The following is a 16,521-nucleotide window of genomic DNA, read 5'->3' as shown; positions in this document are numbered from 1 at the left end:
AATAATTACGATCGCAAATTTGACGCATGCGCTCCTGACATAACGTGAATCATCGTCTGCCTCAAGCTCGGTGTTGAGGTGTAGCGATTTCGTGCCGAGGATATCTTCGTTCCGTGTTTAGTAAACTCTGTATTCACCGAGTGAAATACTGTATATCCTTATAAGTGCAGTGCATATTTAAGATTTTAAAGTGAATGTTTTTATCTCAAGTACGGTTCTCATTTTGCACCTTTCTAGTTATATCTCACTACTATCATTCTTATGGTTTCGAGTAGCGATCGTTCCGTTTGAAGTTTGGAACGCTGGCCCGACAGATACGGTGTATGTATTTTTTCGGGTTCGTTTCCGCTCTGGCAAATTTAATATCGGCATATCGAGAAATGAAACGAGGTGTCGAAATAAATATCACGCGCCTTCATTGATTACTGGATCGAGTATCGCGCGTGAGTGACGGCAAAGGGTATTGGCCCGCGGTGTAATGGCGAGCATTGTCCTGTTGCGAGATTTATAACGACGATATTTACCTCGCGCCGCCACAGTAGCGTCGCGGGAAATAGTAATCGGTATTACGGCGAGAGTAATATTCGTTTATACGATTATCGTTCGGGGAAGATTCGGTCTCCTCGACATAGAACGCCAGAGCCGTTCCCGTTCCGGTGGCGCGGATAACCTCGAAGTGTAGAGCGATAAGGCGTTTCGCGAGTTGCGGGTTCGTACAGCTGGCGTGGTTGTTGCAGGTGGGGAGCCGGCCAGCGGCGCTGTGAGCGCCCGCAGCGGGGGCCATGGTAGTGAGATGAGGCCGGGCGGGCGGTAGTGGCGGTGCGGCTGGGCGCGCGCGGGCTGAGCGCGCCGACTCTTCACCTCTTCATCATGAACAAGCGCGACGGCGCCAGGGAGCGCCCGTCGGAGGACAAGCGCGCCCCGGGGTGAGTACTGGTGACGCGCGGTGCGGACCTACCGGCGGCACGCGACCTCCTCGCCCTTACTGACTCCCTCGTGTTGCAGCGCCGGCAGGCCCGGGGGCGGCGCCGCGGGTCCGGCGGCCGGCGCCATGGCGGGCGGCGCGCGGCACTCCGTGTCCTCCTCCTCGGGGGTGCTCATGGTGGGGCCCAACTTCCGAGTCGGCAAGAAGATCGGCTGCGGCAACTTCGGGGAGCTTCGCCTCGGTAAATAGCCCCAACATCTTACCTTTATTATTCTCCATACCGATCCCTTCACACATGATACTACTCTGTTAAAACACGCCCTTACAACCTCTTGACAAAGACAATCAACATTATTTAATTCTTAAATAATAACACAAGTAAAGAAAATGTTGATGAATTGCAAGTTAAGTGCAATTCAGTGGGAGTTAAATTTATGAAATGAACAAAAATAAGTGATAATAAAATAAAAACAGGTGTTTCTAAACAATAAACATATATTTTGTAGTGTAAGACAGATATGGAAACATAATATGTTTTGTATATGCCTTTTAATGAACATTTTTTGCTGACCTGCATTTCTCGCATTGTTTGCTTCTATAAATTATTCAATTTGTTTAGAGGAAACTTCCGCCTTTATTAATTAGCAGTAATAGAGTGATGCACTCTGAACAAAAGAGTTTCTTGCAGCATAATATGGGGCTTATCAGTGAAGAGCATCGTGTGTTTTGTGGTTATGAGATGTTACAGATAATAATATGGACTTATTTGTAAATAAATAACCCAATAAGAGTATATAGGGCAGTGATACATATCTATTTGAAACCTTACAAAGCGTTAATAAGCGCCATTAAAGTGGAAATTTCAGGCCTATGAGTCATTATGTTCAATTACTGTACAGGCCACATGTCTAGTACTCAAATCCCTTTTTATGATCTCAAAGCATGTTTGGAAATACCCAGTGTTACTTGAAACTACAAATTTGTTCTTTCCACAGTGGCATCAAAATCAGATTTATGAATTATGATGCATGTTTGATCATTTTATATTTTACAACCTTCCTTTTTTGCGTGTTTTTTTAAGTGTAAATTTTTAAAGTTCTTTTCTAAATATTTTTTTTAAAAATTAGTTTCTTTTTTCTATTTGTAGCTACTTTAGCTCACCACATGAGCTTTTTTTATGAACATAAACTTAATACGCAAAATAGAATGAAAAAAAGTGTCATAAAAACTGATCAAATTATTTGCAAAAGAGGATTAATAATGCCTGCATTCTTAAAAGTGTTTTAAGAATGCAGGTAAAACTAAAAACCATGTGAACGTTGTATACCTTGCTACAAAGTGATCTCATATTTTAACAAGTTTACCCGAAGGAGTAGCCGAAAGGTATTACATACTTACCTTAAAAGTAATATAGTTTTAGATAACTATGTAATTTTTTGTTAGACTTTGCGTACGCAATATGTGATATCGCTCACTCCTTTCAAGAACGTCATAAATCAAAAATCGTCAATTTTCAGTTGTGCATGTTTTTGGAATGCCCAGAAAATGTACTATATCCCAGTAAAAGTGGCATATTTTTAACTTAATATTTACCCGCTACAGGGCAGAAAATGTTGTTTTGAGATTTTGAAGAAAAGGTATTGTTTAATTATTTTTTAAAATATATTAAATATTTTTCAAATGGACAAAAAACCTTCTTGTTTTACCTAAAAAGATGTGTTGCACAATAAAAATTTCTATAAGTGGCTTGATATTTATTTTTAATGCATTGTGTTATATTTTTAATCTTTAAAAACGTTCTCCTGAAAAATCAAGTTTTTTGATTTATGACGTTCTTGAAAGGAGTGAGCGATATGTTATTATTTAGAATTGTTAAAGTCAGAATTTGCCTTGTAGAATTCGGAATAGATCCATAAGAGACGCTGCCATCCACCCGATTTATCTTCATTCTTAAATAGCGATTGTTTATATAGCAAATGATCATATTGGAAATAAGCTAAAAGTAATTATACTTAATCTCCCGGTTTTAATAACATAGCTAGCGATGAACTTAACTAAACTCGACAAATGTGTCAGTATGTTTGCATTTTATGTTGAGTATTTTACTCAGTCACTTGATTTGCGATTACTTACCATGCAAACCAGTGAAGCGAGACGCTGACTGCAAAAAAATTAAAGGCTGACACTTCTTACAGTGACATCGTGTGCCACCTAGCTATCGACTCGTGGAAATTTACAAGTTTCCCTTTTACGATTGATCATACAAGCAAAAAATCAATCCCTTACCTTGATAATACTGCATAGTAAGAAGGAAGATTATACTCAAGCGTGGGTAAACTAAATAATTCAATGTGATTCAGCATGAAACAAACAAACTTTTACGCAATCTTGAACCTCCCAGAAATTTAGTATCTTATCATTGAAATCCACTAAAGCATTCATTCGGCTTCCTATTAACTCTATATTTGTACTATAATTACTTATTGATACTTATGACGTAAACTATAACTGAGATAATGCATAGTTAATGAAATAACATAATAAATAGCGAGTTGAATATAATAAATTAGCTAATCAACATTTAAATAAGGAAATGACACTTGCTGAATACGCATGCAGCTCCGAGCAACCTATGTGTTCTGGAATTTAAAGCTTACTATGGCAATAAAATGTTATGTTATTTATGTTTCAAAATAAGTATCATCTTTATTAACAAATAATGAATGAAGTAATAGAGGGATAATGTTAATGACCTATTAAGAATCTTCCAAAAGGCAATAATGTTTCAGACTTCTTGAAAGTCTTTAAAGTGGTTGCTTTATTCACAGAGAGAAGTAGGTCGTTCCAAAGCCCATTGGAATTACAGTAAAATCAAATGTGAAGATGAACCAAAAGCGTTGTTCCATTAAAAGTATGAAAAAATAGATCAAGTGAAAGTACTGTAAGTATGTATCTCAACAATTATACTTACTTACTTACTTATAACCCTTATCCGCACCCAATGGTGCATAGGGCACTGCATCAAATTGACTAAGTGTTATCTTGATCATTACTCACATGAAGGCAAGGTGATCACTCTTGCGCTTCAGGATCCAGTCCAGGGTAATATTAAATAAATATTACAGTGTAAAATCATTAATATTTATTTTCACCCCCCTGGGAATCGAACCCGGGACCTCCAGCACGGTAGCTAAACACGCTGACCATTACACCACGGAGGCAGACAAACAATTATAATTATAAGGAATATTATAAAATAATTAAAGGCATTGAAAGATTGTGTATGTATATCCTAATTATTTTTTTCTTTGATGCCTAGCCACACCCATATAAAGAACAGGTGTTAATTCCATAATTTTTCATTAATTCGTTCGGCAATCACATTGTGGTAATATCTATTCATTTTCAAATTAAGTTTTACTCGGTAAATACCACTATTTCTTCAAAATCTATTGTGACACGTGTTTCGATGCGGTCCACATCACTTTCAAACATTGTGTTTGAAAATGTGTTAAATACGGTGTTTGAAAATTACGCGGAATGCCTCAAAACACGTGTCATAATAGATTTTTAGGAAATAGTGGTACTTACCAAGTAAAAATAGATTTAAAACAGTTAACCCAATCATTATTCGGATGCACCATGAGCAGTCCTATGCTCCAGATTCTCAAATGTAGAGAGTGGAACATATTAGATGGGATGCAGATCTCCTCTTACATAATCGCCGATTATTCTGACACCCCCCGCCTGACCTCTTTCAAGTATTTGAAATACTTGATCATGTCAAGTTCTACAGCTACATAGCTCGTAAGTTGTCATCCGGAGTTGACGTATTTGCTGCGCAATACTCAATAAAAGCAACATTTAGGATTTTTTTTCCCGTTTTTTAAATCATATTTCCATATGGTGTACGGAGTGCGTGGAAGTTTGTGGTATCATAAGGGAAGGGTAATTAACTAAAATCTAACTATGAGTATTTCAATGTTTTAGAATTTAGTAGATAAACCCTGATGATGACAAGGTTCTTGTCGAAACCGGTTGGATAAAGTGTACCAATAAAAAGTGTTTCAAATAAAGTTGTTTTATTGTATTAAGTTTATGTCAAGTTCTACCTACTTACTTTGCGTGTGGCATTAAGACCTCTCAGTCTTTCTCTGCTTCTATTACCAACCACATTTGCCTCATAAATTTATTTTACTATTCTTTCTTCGCCAAAAGCATCTCAACCCGCCTTTCTTAATTATTGATAATGCTAATCTCAGCCTTGCATTCTTTCCTCATTATTTAAAGTGGTCAGGTTAGGAGTCGAAATAATCTGCGGGTACGTATGACGAAATGCATGAACGTGGAAAAAGAATGATTGCAATAACAGGGTGGTGTGGCGTTCTATTCTCTCTGCCTACCACTGCGGGGAAGTGGCGTGATGGTTAGTTAATTAGATTAGTTAGATATTCTTTTTTGACATCTCATCAAAGATGAAGAAGTACATGGAAGTCTGGGCATTTACGGGGCTGACCACTGTCATAGGCTGGTTTAAGTGATCACTTTACACACGTGTAACATTCACCTATTCTACCCATTATTGACAACCACAGTACTCAAATTCTTGGTTCTATATATATGAACCAATTTGGAAACATTATTCTTGAATCACAAAAACTTCAGTAGAGACATCTATTGTCAAAAAATAATGTGAGAATAACTCCTGTAATTGGAGATAATCCAGATTTTGTGAAAAAGTATTTGGACACACTCAAAATGTTGTAGATTAGTTAGAATTCAAAATGCCTCTAGGCACTATAAATTGAATAAAATTATTTTCCATAGGAATATTTATTTTTTAAATGAACGAGTTTTTATAGACATTTTAAAATAGAAATAAATTACAAGTATTTTTTTTCCCATAAGTTTCTTCAGTATTCGTTGTGTGAGTGAGTCTTGTTACATAACAGAATCTTGCAATGACTGCAATATGCATTTTTTGTCAATGAGAAATTGATAGCAAGCAAGTTTCAACTTGTTGAGACTTGCTTCCAAGGGTTCACATATGGCACACAAAACAAAATGTCAGCTGGAAATGCTTACAAGGTCTGTCTAAGATAATTTTAAGATATACATTTCTGAAAAGTTTCTGTTTTTAATGTATTTTTTTTTTCTTTTAAACAATACAAAATTCTTTGTATTTTTATCAGTTGCAACTGGCAATGAAATAATTACGATTAATTGTATCTGACAATTATCGACAAGTTCTAATCTATGTACTTAGTGATAATGATTGGGAATTTTCATATTTTATTTAGACTTTTTAAATAATCGCAATCTTATGATTATAGGATAAATATTGTAAAGATAGAAAACACGTCATTACTTGTAACCTCAAAATGTCCATATTTTTAAAATATGTACATTTTTTATGTAATCTAGGTTGATCATTATAAGAATATGACAAGACTTTTACAGTTATATTTCTTTAATAAGTTGGTTATATTTTTCTGATCTAAATTTATCGTGGAATTCTATGAAATAAACTACCTTTCAATTAACAAAAATTTGAGAATGATAAAGTCTATTACTTTGATATTCCAATGCTTTCTTTTGTTTTACTACTTTATTTTGCTTGGAAAAGCTGTTTTGTTAAATTTTGTTGTATATGTGTGACTTGAATTATTTTTATCATTTAAATATATAAATAACAAAGTGATGCAATTTAAGAAATTAATCTGACATGGTACAGGTACAGAAAGGCGTAAAACTGATGTCGCTCACTCCTTTCAACAATGTCATATCGCTCACTCCTTTCAAAAACGTCATAAATCAAAAAACTTGGTTTTTCAGGAGAACGTTTTTAAAGTTTAAAAATATAAAACAATGTATTCAAAATAAATATCAAGCCACTTATTGAACTTATTACTGTGCAACAAATCTTTTAAGTAAAACCTGAAGGTTTTTTCTCCGTTTGAAAAATATTTAGTATATTTAAAATAATTATTAAACAATACCTTTTTTTCAAAATGCAAAAACAACATTTTCTGCCCTGTAGCGGGTAAATATTAAGTTAAAAATATGCCGCTTTTGCTGGGATATAGTACATTTTATGGGCATTCCCAAAACATGCACAACTGAAAATTGGGGCACAAATTTCTTATGTGTTTCATTTCACAATATGCGTAAGCGATGAAAATATTGAAAATATATATTACAACAATGAATGAAAAGTGACAGCATGTGTCAAGAAGCACGCCCTCCGCCATGGCTAATGAGCAATGTTTATTATTGCGTTTATTGCAATATTGTGAATAATTTGAGGAGATTTAAGATTCTGAACAAACAAGCATTTCCATTTTTAATATTTTTTTTTATAGTTTGTTGTAACCTTGATCTGAGACTTAGATTGGCTTAGATTCTAAGCCAATCACTCTCAGCCTATAGCTTACTAACACTTCTGCACGTTTTGGCAGAATTCTTCACAAATTTCAGTTAACTTTTTTTTAACGTTTACTGTGTAATGCTACTGTTATATTTGGTTTAACTTCTATATATAAGTGCAGGTTACTCAACGGTCACTTCGATTATTTTAGTCTGTATGTTATCATTCTTAGCAGAGAGTTCATGATAATTGTTTTACCATTTCTATATAAAAATTTATACAGCGTTAAAAATGTAAATCTCAATGTAAATTTCTATATAAAAATGTATACTACAAATACCTTTCTATTTAAGCGTTATTTATATACTTCAATTTCATATTAACCAGTTCAGTGTATGATCTCCAAAAATCCTAAACGCGTTAATGCTAAATGCCAAAATAAGTTGCTTCTTTTAAAGTGGAGTTACCGGGAATTTTAGTTTTATACTGGATTATGACCAGCGTATTGCACGAAGCATTTTTTTACGGCCCTCCAAGGAAAAAATATATTATGGTCATTTACACTTTTGCTGATCATCGGCTTGTCTTCAAAATCGCATGAATATTATATGATTGTGACAATGCTGCGTAATAGGATTCAGGAGTAAATATTTTTTTTATAAATTATTTTTTTTACCAGCAAATCTTTTGATGGGGCTTCAGCTCACCGATTATGTATTCATTAAACTTAAATTTAATTGTATGTATTCGAGTGATATTGAAACTTTCTTTTGTTACATTTTTAGTACATTTCTCAGTACAAAGTCTTAAAATTTAAATATCATGGTTACATAATTGGATTACTTCCTTGATGCTCTTTACCTAATTTAATTATATACATGAGTATTTGTGTGTTTATCACTATTTTTGTACTCAATCTTCTGTTTACCAATTTATAAATTTTAACAGTAATATTATGCAAGCTGAAATCTGCATTGTTGCACGATTTGTGCTTTTTGTCATGCAATATCTCTTTCGGTGATCATTTTGCTCAATCCTTTCAACAACGTCATATATCAAAAAAACTTGATTTTTCAGGAGATCATTAAGTTAAAAAATATTTAAAAAATCTATTAAAAATAAATATCAAGCCACTTATTGAAGTTTTTACTCTGCAACAGATCTTTTTAGGTAAAACCTGAATGTTTTTACTCCATTCGAAAAATATTTAGTATATTTAAAAAAATAATTAAATATTACCTTTTCTTCAAAATGCAAAAACAACACTTTCTGTCTTATAGTGGGTAAATATTAAGTTAAAAATATGCCGCTTTTGCCGGGATGTAGTACATTTTCTGGGTATTCGGAAAACATGCACAACTGAAAACAGACATTTTTTGATACATGACGTTGTTGAAAGTAGTGAGCGATTTGTTCATATAATATTAAGGAAGAGACACACCCTTTTCTTCATATAACGTCTCCTCAATTATAGTAGCTGCTTCACATAGCTCCTTCTTGCTCTTTCCCTTCCTCTCTTACCTTCTATTATGGTAGTGATAAGTCTGTCGTGCTACAGGATATGTCCAATCATCTTCCCTCTTTTGTTTACTATTGTTTCTAATAAGGATCTTTTTCCTTTCACTCTTCTTGAAACCTCTTTGTCACTCTTTCCATCCTTCTCCAATATCACAACTCCACGCTTTTAATCTTTCTTTATTCTCTTCGTATTTAATTAGTCCACGTTTTGCTCCCATACTTTTGATATAGGTTTACTAAATTTATCCTTTAAGTGATATTTTCTAACTAAATTCCTGGTTAGAAAATCCTTGGTCCTTATTTCACTAGTACTTGTACAATATTATAAGATATTTTTCATTTCATTTTCATTCATTTGAAATACTGGTATGCTTTATGTAAAGTTGGGAGAAAGATTTTCATAGTAGCAGTTAATTCGACTTTTTTTGTTGGTGTAGGTATTCGTATTTTCTTCTCCCATCATTCCATTTTTAGGGAGTTTCTTCATGACCCTGTGGTACTTGTGTAGCAAATGATACAACCTATAAAAATAATTTATCATTATTTTAAGCGAATTTTAAAACCAGTTTTTTATATACACTAGCTGCACCCGGCTACGCTATGTGGCTCAGTCGGATTAAATGGAAATGAAAGAAAAAAACTCATAAAAATTATTACGTACATTAAATAAAAACACACGCTTATTTGAATTCAACATTGTGACAAATTTTCAAAGCAATCTTTGGATATCTTAAGGAGATTTAAGGTTTCAAAACCTGTTTCGTTCAAACGAAGAAATATTTTTATATTAAAATACGCGTATATTCGTATAAAACATTGTGTCAAAATTTCAAAGTAATCGGTGATTATCTTGAGGAGAATTGAGATTTTGAAGAAAAAAAATAGATATATAAACTTATTTATTTTTTTACAAAAATATTAATAATATTAGTATATAACCACTCGCCGGTGAGTGGCTATATACTAATATTGTTAACATTTTTGTAAAAAAAATAAATAAATATATATGTATATACATATATATATATATATATATATATATATATATATATATATATATATATATATATATATATATATATATATATATATATATATATATATATATATATATATATATATATATATATATATATATATATATATATATATATATATATATATATATATATATATATATATATATATATATATATATATATATATATATATATATACATATATATATATATATATATATATATATATATATATATATATATATATATATATATATATATATATATAAAGGGTCCGCCAAATAACATTTTTTTTTTGAAAATGGGGCGCAAAACATCGAGTGTAGCTTCGGCTGTGTGGCACGTAGCGCCGTCCTGTTGAAACCAAATGTTGCCAATATCCTCCTCTTCAATTTTTGTGAACAAAAATCCGTTCAACATGGCCCGATAACGATCGCCATTGACTAACGGCCACTCCTTGCTCATTTTCAAAGAAAAATGGCCCAATTATGCCTCTGGACCAAAATCCGCACCAAACAGTGACTCGTTTTGGGTGTACCGGCTTTTCAATGTATGCGTGCGGGTTTTCTGTGCCCCAAATACGACAATTTTGCTTGTTTACATACCCGCCAAGATCAAAATGAGCTTCATCCGAAAAGATGATTTTTTTGGCAAAATCGGCATCTTCTGTAAGTCGAATGTCGCAATATTTCCCAGCGTTGTTCAAGCGTATACACAACCATATTCGCTCAGCGGAAGGATAAAACTAATTATCTGTCAAATCAGACATGAGCTAAGTGTTACCATTCACGAAATAAGCACTAGTTGAAAAAAAAACTTTAGATGGCGGACCCTATATATATATATATATATATATATATATATATATATATATATATATATATATATATATATATATATATATATATATATATATATATATATATATATATATATATAAATGTATCAAAAGTATATAATATGTACTCTGTTTTTAAAAATAAAGTAAATTGCACCGTCATATTATCATTGTGCAAAAGCTTACTAGTATTATTTATTAGTATTTAATCACAACATAGATTTATCTGAATGGAATAGAAATAATGGCCATCCCGACTATCAAGTCAGGTGGCGTTATCAAGTGAGATAATGTGACACTAAACTTCATATAACCTTTAATCGATACGCGATCTGCATTCTTCTATACCCGACTTGCTGACACGTCGCTTTATACTTAAAAACAGCCATCTCCAAATTATCATTTTACATGAGTGATTACAAAAAAAATCTACGCCTGCGTAGTGGAATGATTTCCGCGATTGGCTACAGTGCTGGAGGTCCCGATTATATAGAAATTAATTAATTTCATTATGGAAAAAAATCTGCACGTATAATGAAGATAATCCCTAATACATAGAAGCGTACATAATAGAACAGTGTTCCGCAAACTTTTTCTATTCAAGGAACACCTACCAAATAAAAAAATTTCAGAGGTGCATATTTACCATATTTTGGTAACATATTTAACATATCGCTCACTCCTTTCAAGAACGTCATAAATCAAAAAACTTGATTTTTCAGGAGAACGTTTTTAAAGTTTAAAAATAAATTACAATGTATTAAAAATACATATCGAGCCACTTACTGGTCTTTTTACTGTGCAACAGATCTTTTTAGGTTAAACCTGAAGATTTTTCCACTATTTGAAAAATGTTAAGTATATTTAAAAAGATAATTAAACAATACTTTTTATTCAAAATGCAAAAACAACACTTTCTGCCCTCTAACGGGTAAATATTAAGTTAAAAAATTGCCTCTTTTGATGGGATATAGTACATTTTCTGGGCATTCCGAAAACATGCACAACTGAAAATTGACGATTTTTTATTTATGACGTTCTTGAAAGGAGTGAGCGATATGTTTAATGCGAAATGTGAGCCTACTTAACTGAGCACAGGCAATCAAAATTTTGAGCAAGTATGTTATTTTCACGAAACTAGACTTTTTTCCGCGGCACACCAACTAATCACCTCGGCACACCAGTGTGCCGAGGCACACACTTTGCGAAATAATGTAATAGAACACTTACATCTCCTTCCTTAAATGCAATGTGAACATATGTAGAAAACAAATATTTTTAGTCTTATTATTTAATATGGTTACAATGTTTTTTTGTTTAATTTAGCATTTATGGTTTTGTGAAACAAGTGTCAAAAAATAACTTCTCGTGTCAATACAAAAATAGTGTCGAAAACAAACCAATTTTCTTTTATTAAATTTGAAACTCCTTCCGTCTTTAATGCGTTGCAAAAAAGAATGCCGATAAGTTTAATGCGTAATTATTAAAAGTAGTGCAAAATAAACGAGCATCGTCGCGGTTCTGTGTGGAACTGAAATGTCTATACCTGTTTACCTTTTAGACCTTTTTAACAAGAAAACATACACCTGTTGTTTACCGCGCCGCTACGGCGTCAGCGAAGTGATCAGAAATCTATCACGTCGCCGTAGCGTCGCGTACGGATTTCAAAGGGTTAAACAAATGTATTTTTGCGCGCTCTTTACAAATCTTATAGTAGTGAGATCGAATCTGCCGACGAAATTCGTATACCTCTTTTTTTTAAGGATATTTAAATTTAAGAATCTGTAAATCAAGAGATTGTTTCCAAATCGGGTCGTATATATAGAAGTTCCAAGAATTTGAGCAGTATGGTTGTCAATCATGGGTAGAATCGGTGAATGTTACACGTGTGTAAAGTGATCACTCAAACCAGCCTATGACGGTCGTGCCCCCGTAAATGCCCAGACTTTCATATTCTTCTTCATCTATGTTGAGATGTAAAAAAAAAAAGTATTTAGTAGTTTAAAAATATATATATTATCTTCGTCGATGAATTTCGGCGCGTTTTGTTATTTTCTATTTTTGCCCATCTTATTATCCGCCACCGTAGTGTAATGGTCGGCACGCTCGGCTACCGTTCTGGAAGTCCCGGGTTCAATTCCCAGGGGGGTCAAATAAATACAAGTGATTTTTGCACTGTAATATTTATTCAATATACCCTGGACTGGTACCTGAAGCGGAGGGCTGATCACCTTTCCTTCATATGTAATGATCAAGATAACACTGCGTTTATATGATACAGTACCCTATGCACCATTGGGGTGCGGATAAGGGTTTTATTATATTATTATTATTATTTACATTGCCTATTTATTATTTCCCATCGTAGATTTACGAAATGACATTTTTGTACGAGGCGCCAGCAACAAGTCGTTGTTTATTCAGTCGCGGAGGCCGGGGAACGGGTCCCGAGCCCCTTCCGCGGGCGTCGCGTCTCCTGCACGCTGTAGGATTTCCTCTTCCCTCTATCGATCACCCCCCAGTCGGCCGAGCCCGCTTCAATTTGTTATTATTATGCCAAATATTGTGTGCCTTTCATCATTTTACATGGACGGCCGGACAAAAGATTTTACTCGCACTGCGTACGTACGATACGTGTAGCCTTCTTCGGGGAAAAATGTGTCACTCGTATTCCTGGATATGTGTATGTATACATGTGTGTGTGCGCGTGTATTACAGACGTATGTTTGTGTTTGTTTATTTGTATTGAAATATGTAATAACGATCGACGTATGATACATCTTCCAATGGTGAAATAAGGCTCAATATTCGATAAGTCGCAACTTGATTTTCTCAAAACCCAGGTAACATTTGACGTACCATGTGACAGGTCATAAGCCTTGTAAATACCCCATATTCTTCTTCATCTATGTATGTTGAGATGTCAAAACATAAGACAAAGATAAAATAAAAACGCGTGCATTGAAATGCGCCGTTGTGTCAAAATTTCAAAGAATCGGTGAATAACTTTAGGGCGTTTGTGCACTACACGGAATTTTACCGTCCGACAGTCCGGTTTTGAAAAATGAAAGCGACTACGACAGTTTAGCGTGATCGAATTTACGCGCAACGTGTTCACGCACCGATCCGAAGAAAGATGGACAAAAGTACAAGCCAATCATCGTTTTAGCACGTTAAGGGCGTTTGTGCACTACACGGAATTACACGGAATTTTACCGTCCGGCACGTCAGTTAGCGTTTTGAAACGATGATTGGCTTGTGCCTTTGTCCATCTTTCTTCGGATCGGTGCGTGAACACATTGCGCGTAAATTCGATAACGCTAAACTGTCGTAGTCGCTTTCATTTTTCAAAACCGGACTGCCGGACGGTAAAATTCCGGATAGTACACAAGCCCCTTAGGATTTTTAAGATTTTGAACTAACAAACGTTTACATTTTTATTTATTTATAGATCACGTCTCTGTGACCAATGATGGACGCACAATTATAAAATCTCCGCAATAAAGATGTTTTTTTACGCGATTAACCAAAATTTGCCTTTCGCCCGTGGCCTAGTTGCATTTTATTATCATTTTGCATTACGTGTTTTGGTTCATTTTCAGATTTTCAGCTACATTATAGAAATAAACTTGAATGAATTTGCCGCAGAATAAAAATGCATTCGCAATTTACCGTAATTCGGCTTAAGTGTCTGGCGCGTTCGCATAAATTAAAATGTCCCAATTATTGTTTTTTTTTGTTGGCTTTTAACTAAATAACAGCTGGGTGAATGTTTGCCTTGTTCCTTCCGCGATCTCACGAAAACATTTGTTGAAGTATGGTATGTTTGTAGATAGTGTCGATAAATTACGTAAAAATAATTTTTATTAAGCGGTTTTTAAATGGATTTGTATTTTTTTCTTATCCAACTTGATTAAATCTTATTCGTGGATTTGGCGTTTAATTTGTAGAACTCCATTTTAATTTGTATATTAAATATTAAAATCAAACACTGATTTTTACACGCCACTAAATTATTTTATTATTAAAAACACATAAAAATCAAATTTGTGGTATTTTCAAACTAATGACAAATGGAAAATGATAACCTAGGCGAAACAATTGTCACAAGTTTTATTTTGAGTTTTTTATAATAAAATAAAATTTAGTGGACTCTAAAAATCATTTGATTTTCGTATGTAATACATATCGCTCACTCCTTTCAACAACGTCATAAATCAAAAAACTTGATTTTTCAGGAGAACGTTTTTAAAGTTTAAAAACATAATACAATGTTTTTTTAAAAAAAATATCAAGCCACTTATTGAACTTTTTACTGCGCAACAGATCTTTTTAGGTAAAACCTGAAGGTTTTTTCTCCATTTGAAAAATATTTAATATATTTAAAAAAAATAATTAAACAATACCTTTTCTTCAAAACGCAAAAACAACACTTTCTGCCCTGTAGCGGGTAAATATTAAGTTAAAATATGCCGCTTTTGCTAGAATATAGTACATTTTCTGGGCATTCCGAAAACATGCACAACTGAAAATTGACGATTTTGATTTATGACGTTCTTGAAAGGAGTGAGCGATATATAGATTCAATCTTAATATCCGACTTTTTTTATTGTTTTAAGATCGATATTTGCAAAATAAACGCTGAAATTTAATCAAATTTACAAATAATAATAACAAAATTAGGGAACGTATCCTACAATTTAAGAAAAATTGCCGCCCACAACGATGTTTTCGTACATTTTTGTAAATTCGAAAAAAATCGTAAAATCTTTGAAGTAAAAACGCAACTAAAAGTGATCACAATTAAATTTACATTTGAATTATGATTTAACACGCGACTATTTAGCCACGCCCCAAATAGTGACGGCGCGCGTATCGAAAAAGAAAATAATATATATATTTTTTTAATTGAAAAGTATTATAAACAGTTTATAATTTATGTGAAATAAAATTGGATAAATGAGTATTTTTTTAAAAATATTTTCAATATGTCTGGGTGTGTCATATCCACGTTCACAAATCTGGACTTCTCCACTCCACGAGTTATTTTGACATTTTATGTGTAAGATGAAGAAGAATATGGAAGTCTGGGTATTTACAGGGCCTATGACCCGTCATTGCCTGGTAAAGTGATCACTTTTTTTTTTTATAACCCTTATCCGCACCTAATGGTGCATAGGGCACTGCATCAAATTGACGCAGTGTCATCTTGATCATTACTTACATGAAGGCAAGGTGATCACTCTTGCGCTTCAGGAACCAGTCCAGGGTAATATTAAATAAATATTACAGTGTTAAATCACCAATATTTATTTTCACCTGGGGGGGCCCTGGGAATCGAACCCGGGACCTCCAGCACGGTAGCTAAACACCCTGACCATTACACCACAGAGGCGGACGATCACTTTACACACCTGTAATATTCACCATTCTATCCACCATGATTGACAATCACACTATGAAGAATTTTGGAACCCATACATGCATCATTAATCTCATGTTTGAGTTGACGGAACCCATCTTATGTTTTTTTTTGAGAAAGCTTTTATTTAGCAGGGACCCTTTTATGTAAATGTATGCAAGATCCTAATTGGATTATTTCACATACTAAGAGATGCCTGAAAACATCATTTTCAATTTTTATGCAGCTTCTAATTTGACCAGATTATTTTATTCACAAAGTTGTTCGGGTTTTGATGTATAATTTATTTGAATTACTGATTGCTTTCAATAGTTTTTTTTAAGCAGAATAGATAGGATGACACCGTTCTCTAGGGTGCATGCACAATGGATAGTATTGACACATTTCTCTGGGTGTAAATAAAAGGGATGGTGTAACCTTTCTTTTGTAGGC

The 16,521-nt window shown here is 33.7% G+C and overlaps 1 protein-coding gene across 3 annotated transcripts in view; it reads left to right on the top strand.

Moving 5' to 3' along the window:
- Positions 1-46: 46 nt before the first annotated feature.
- The window catches only part of gish (casein kinase I gish), a 33,286-nt gene continuing 16,811 nt past the window's right edge, over positions 47-16,521 (top strand). For all 3 annotated transcript variants that reach the window (XM_088261658.1, XM_088261657.1, XM_088261656.1), the window contains exons 1-3: positions 47-209; positions 738-926; positions 1,006-1,166. In XM_088261658.1, the coding sequence (XP_088117784.1) occupies positions 871-926; positions 1,006-1,166 (217 nt within the window). In that variant the 5' untranslated portion in view covers positions 47-209; positions 738-870. The remainder of the gene's footprint in view (positions 210-737; positions 927-1,005; positions 1,167-16,521) is intronic.

The sequence above is a fragment of the Brachycentrus maculatus genome, unplaced genomic scaffold (assembly GCF_059751285.1).
Source record: "Brachycentrus maculatus isolate JH-2025_06_01 unplaced genomic scaffold, ASM5975128v1 h1tg000163l, whole genome shotgun sequence".
In the NCBI taxonomy this organism is placed as follows: Eukaryota; Metazoa; Arthropoda; class Insecta; order Trichoptera; family Brachycentridae; genus Brachycentrus; species Brachycentrus maculatus.
The sequence above is the reverse complement of the archived record's forward strand: the minus strand, read 5'-3'. Positions and strand labels throughout refer to the sequence as shown.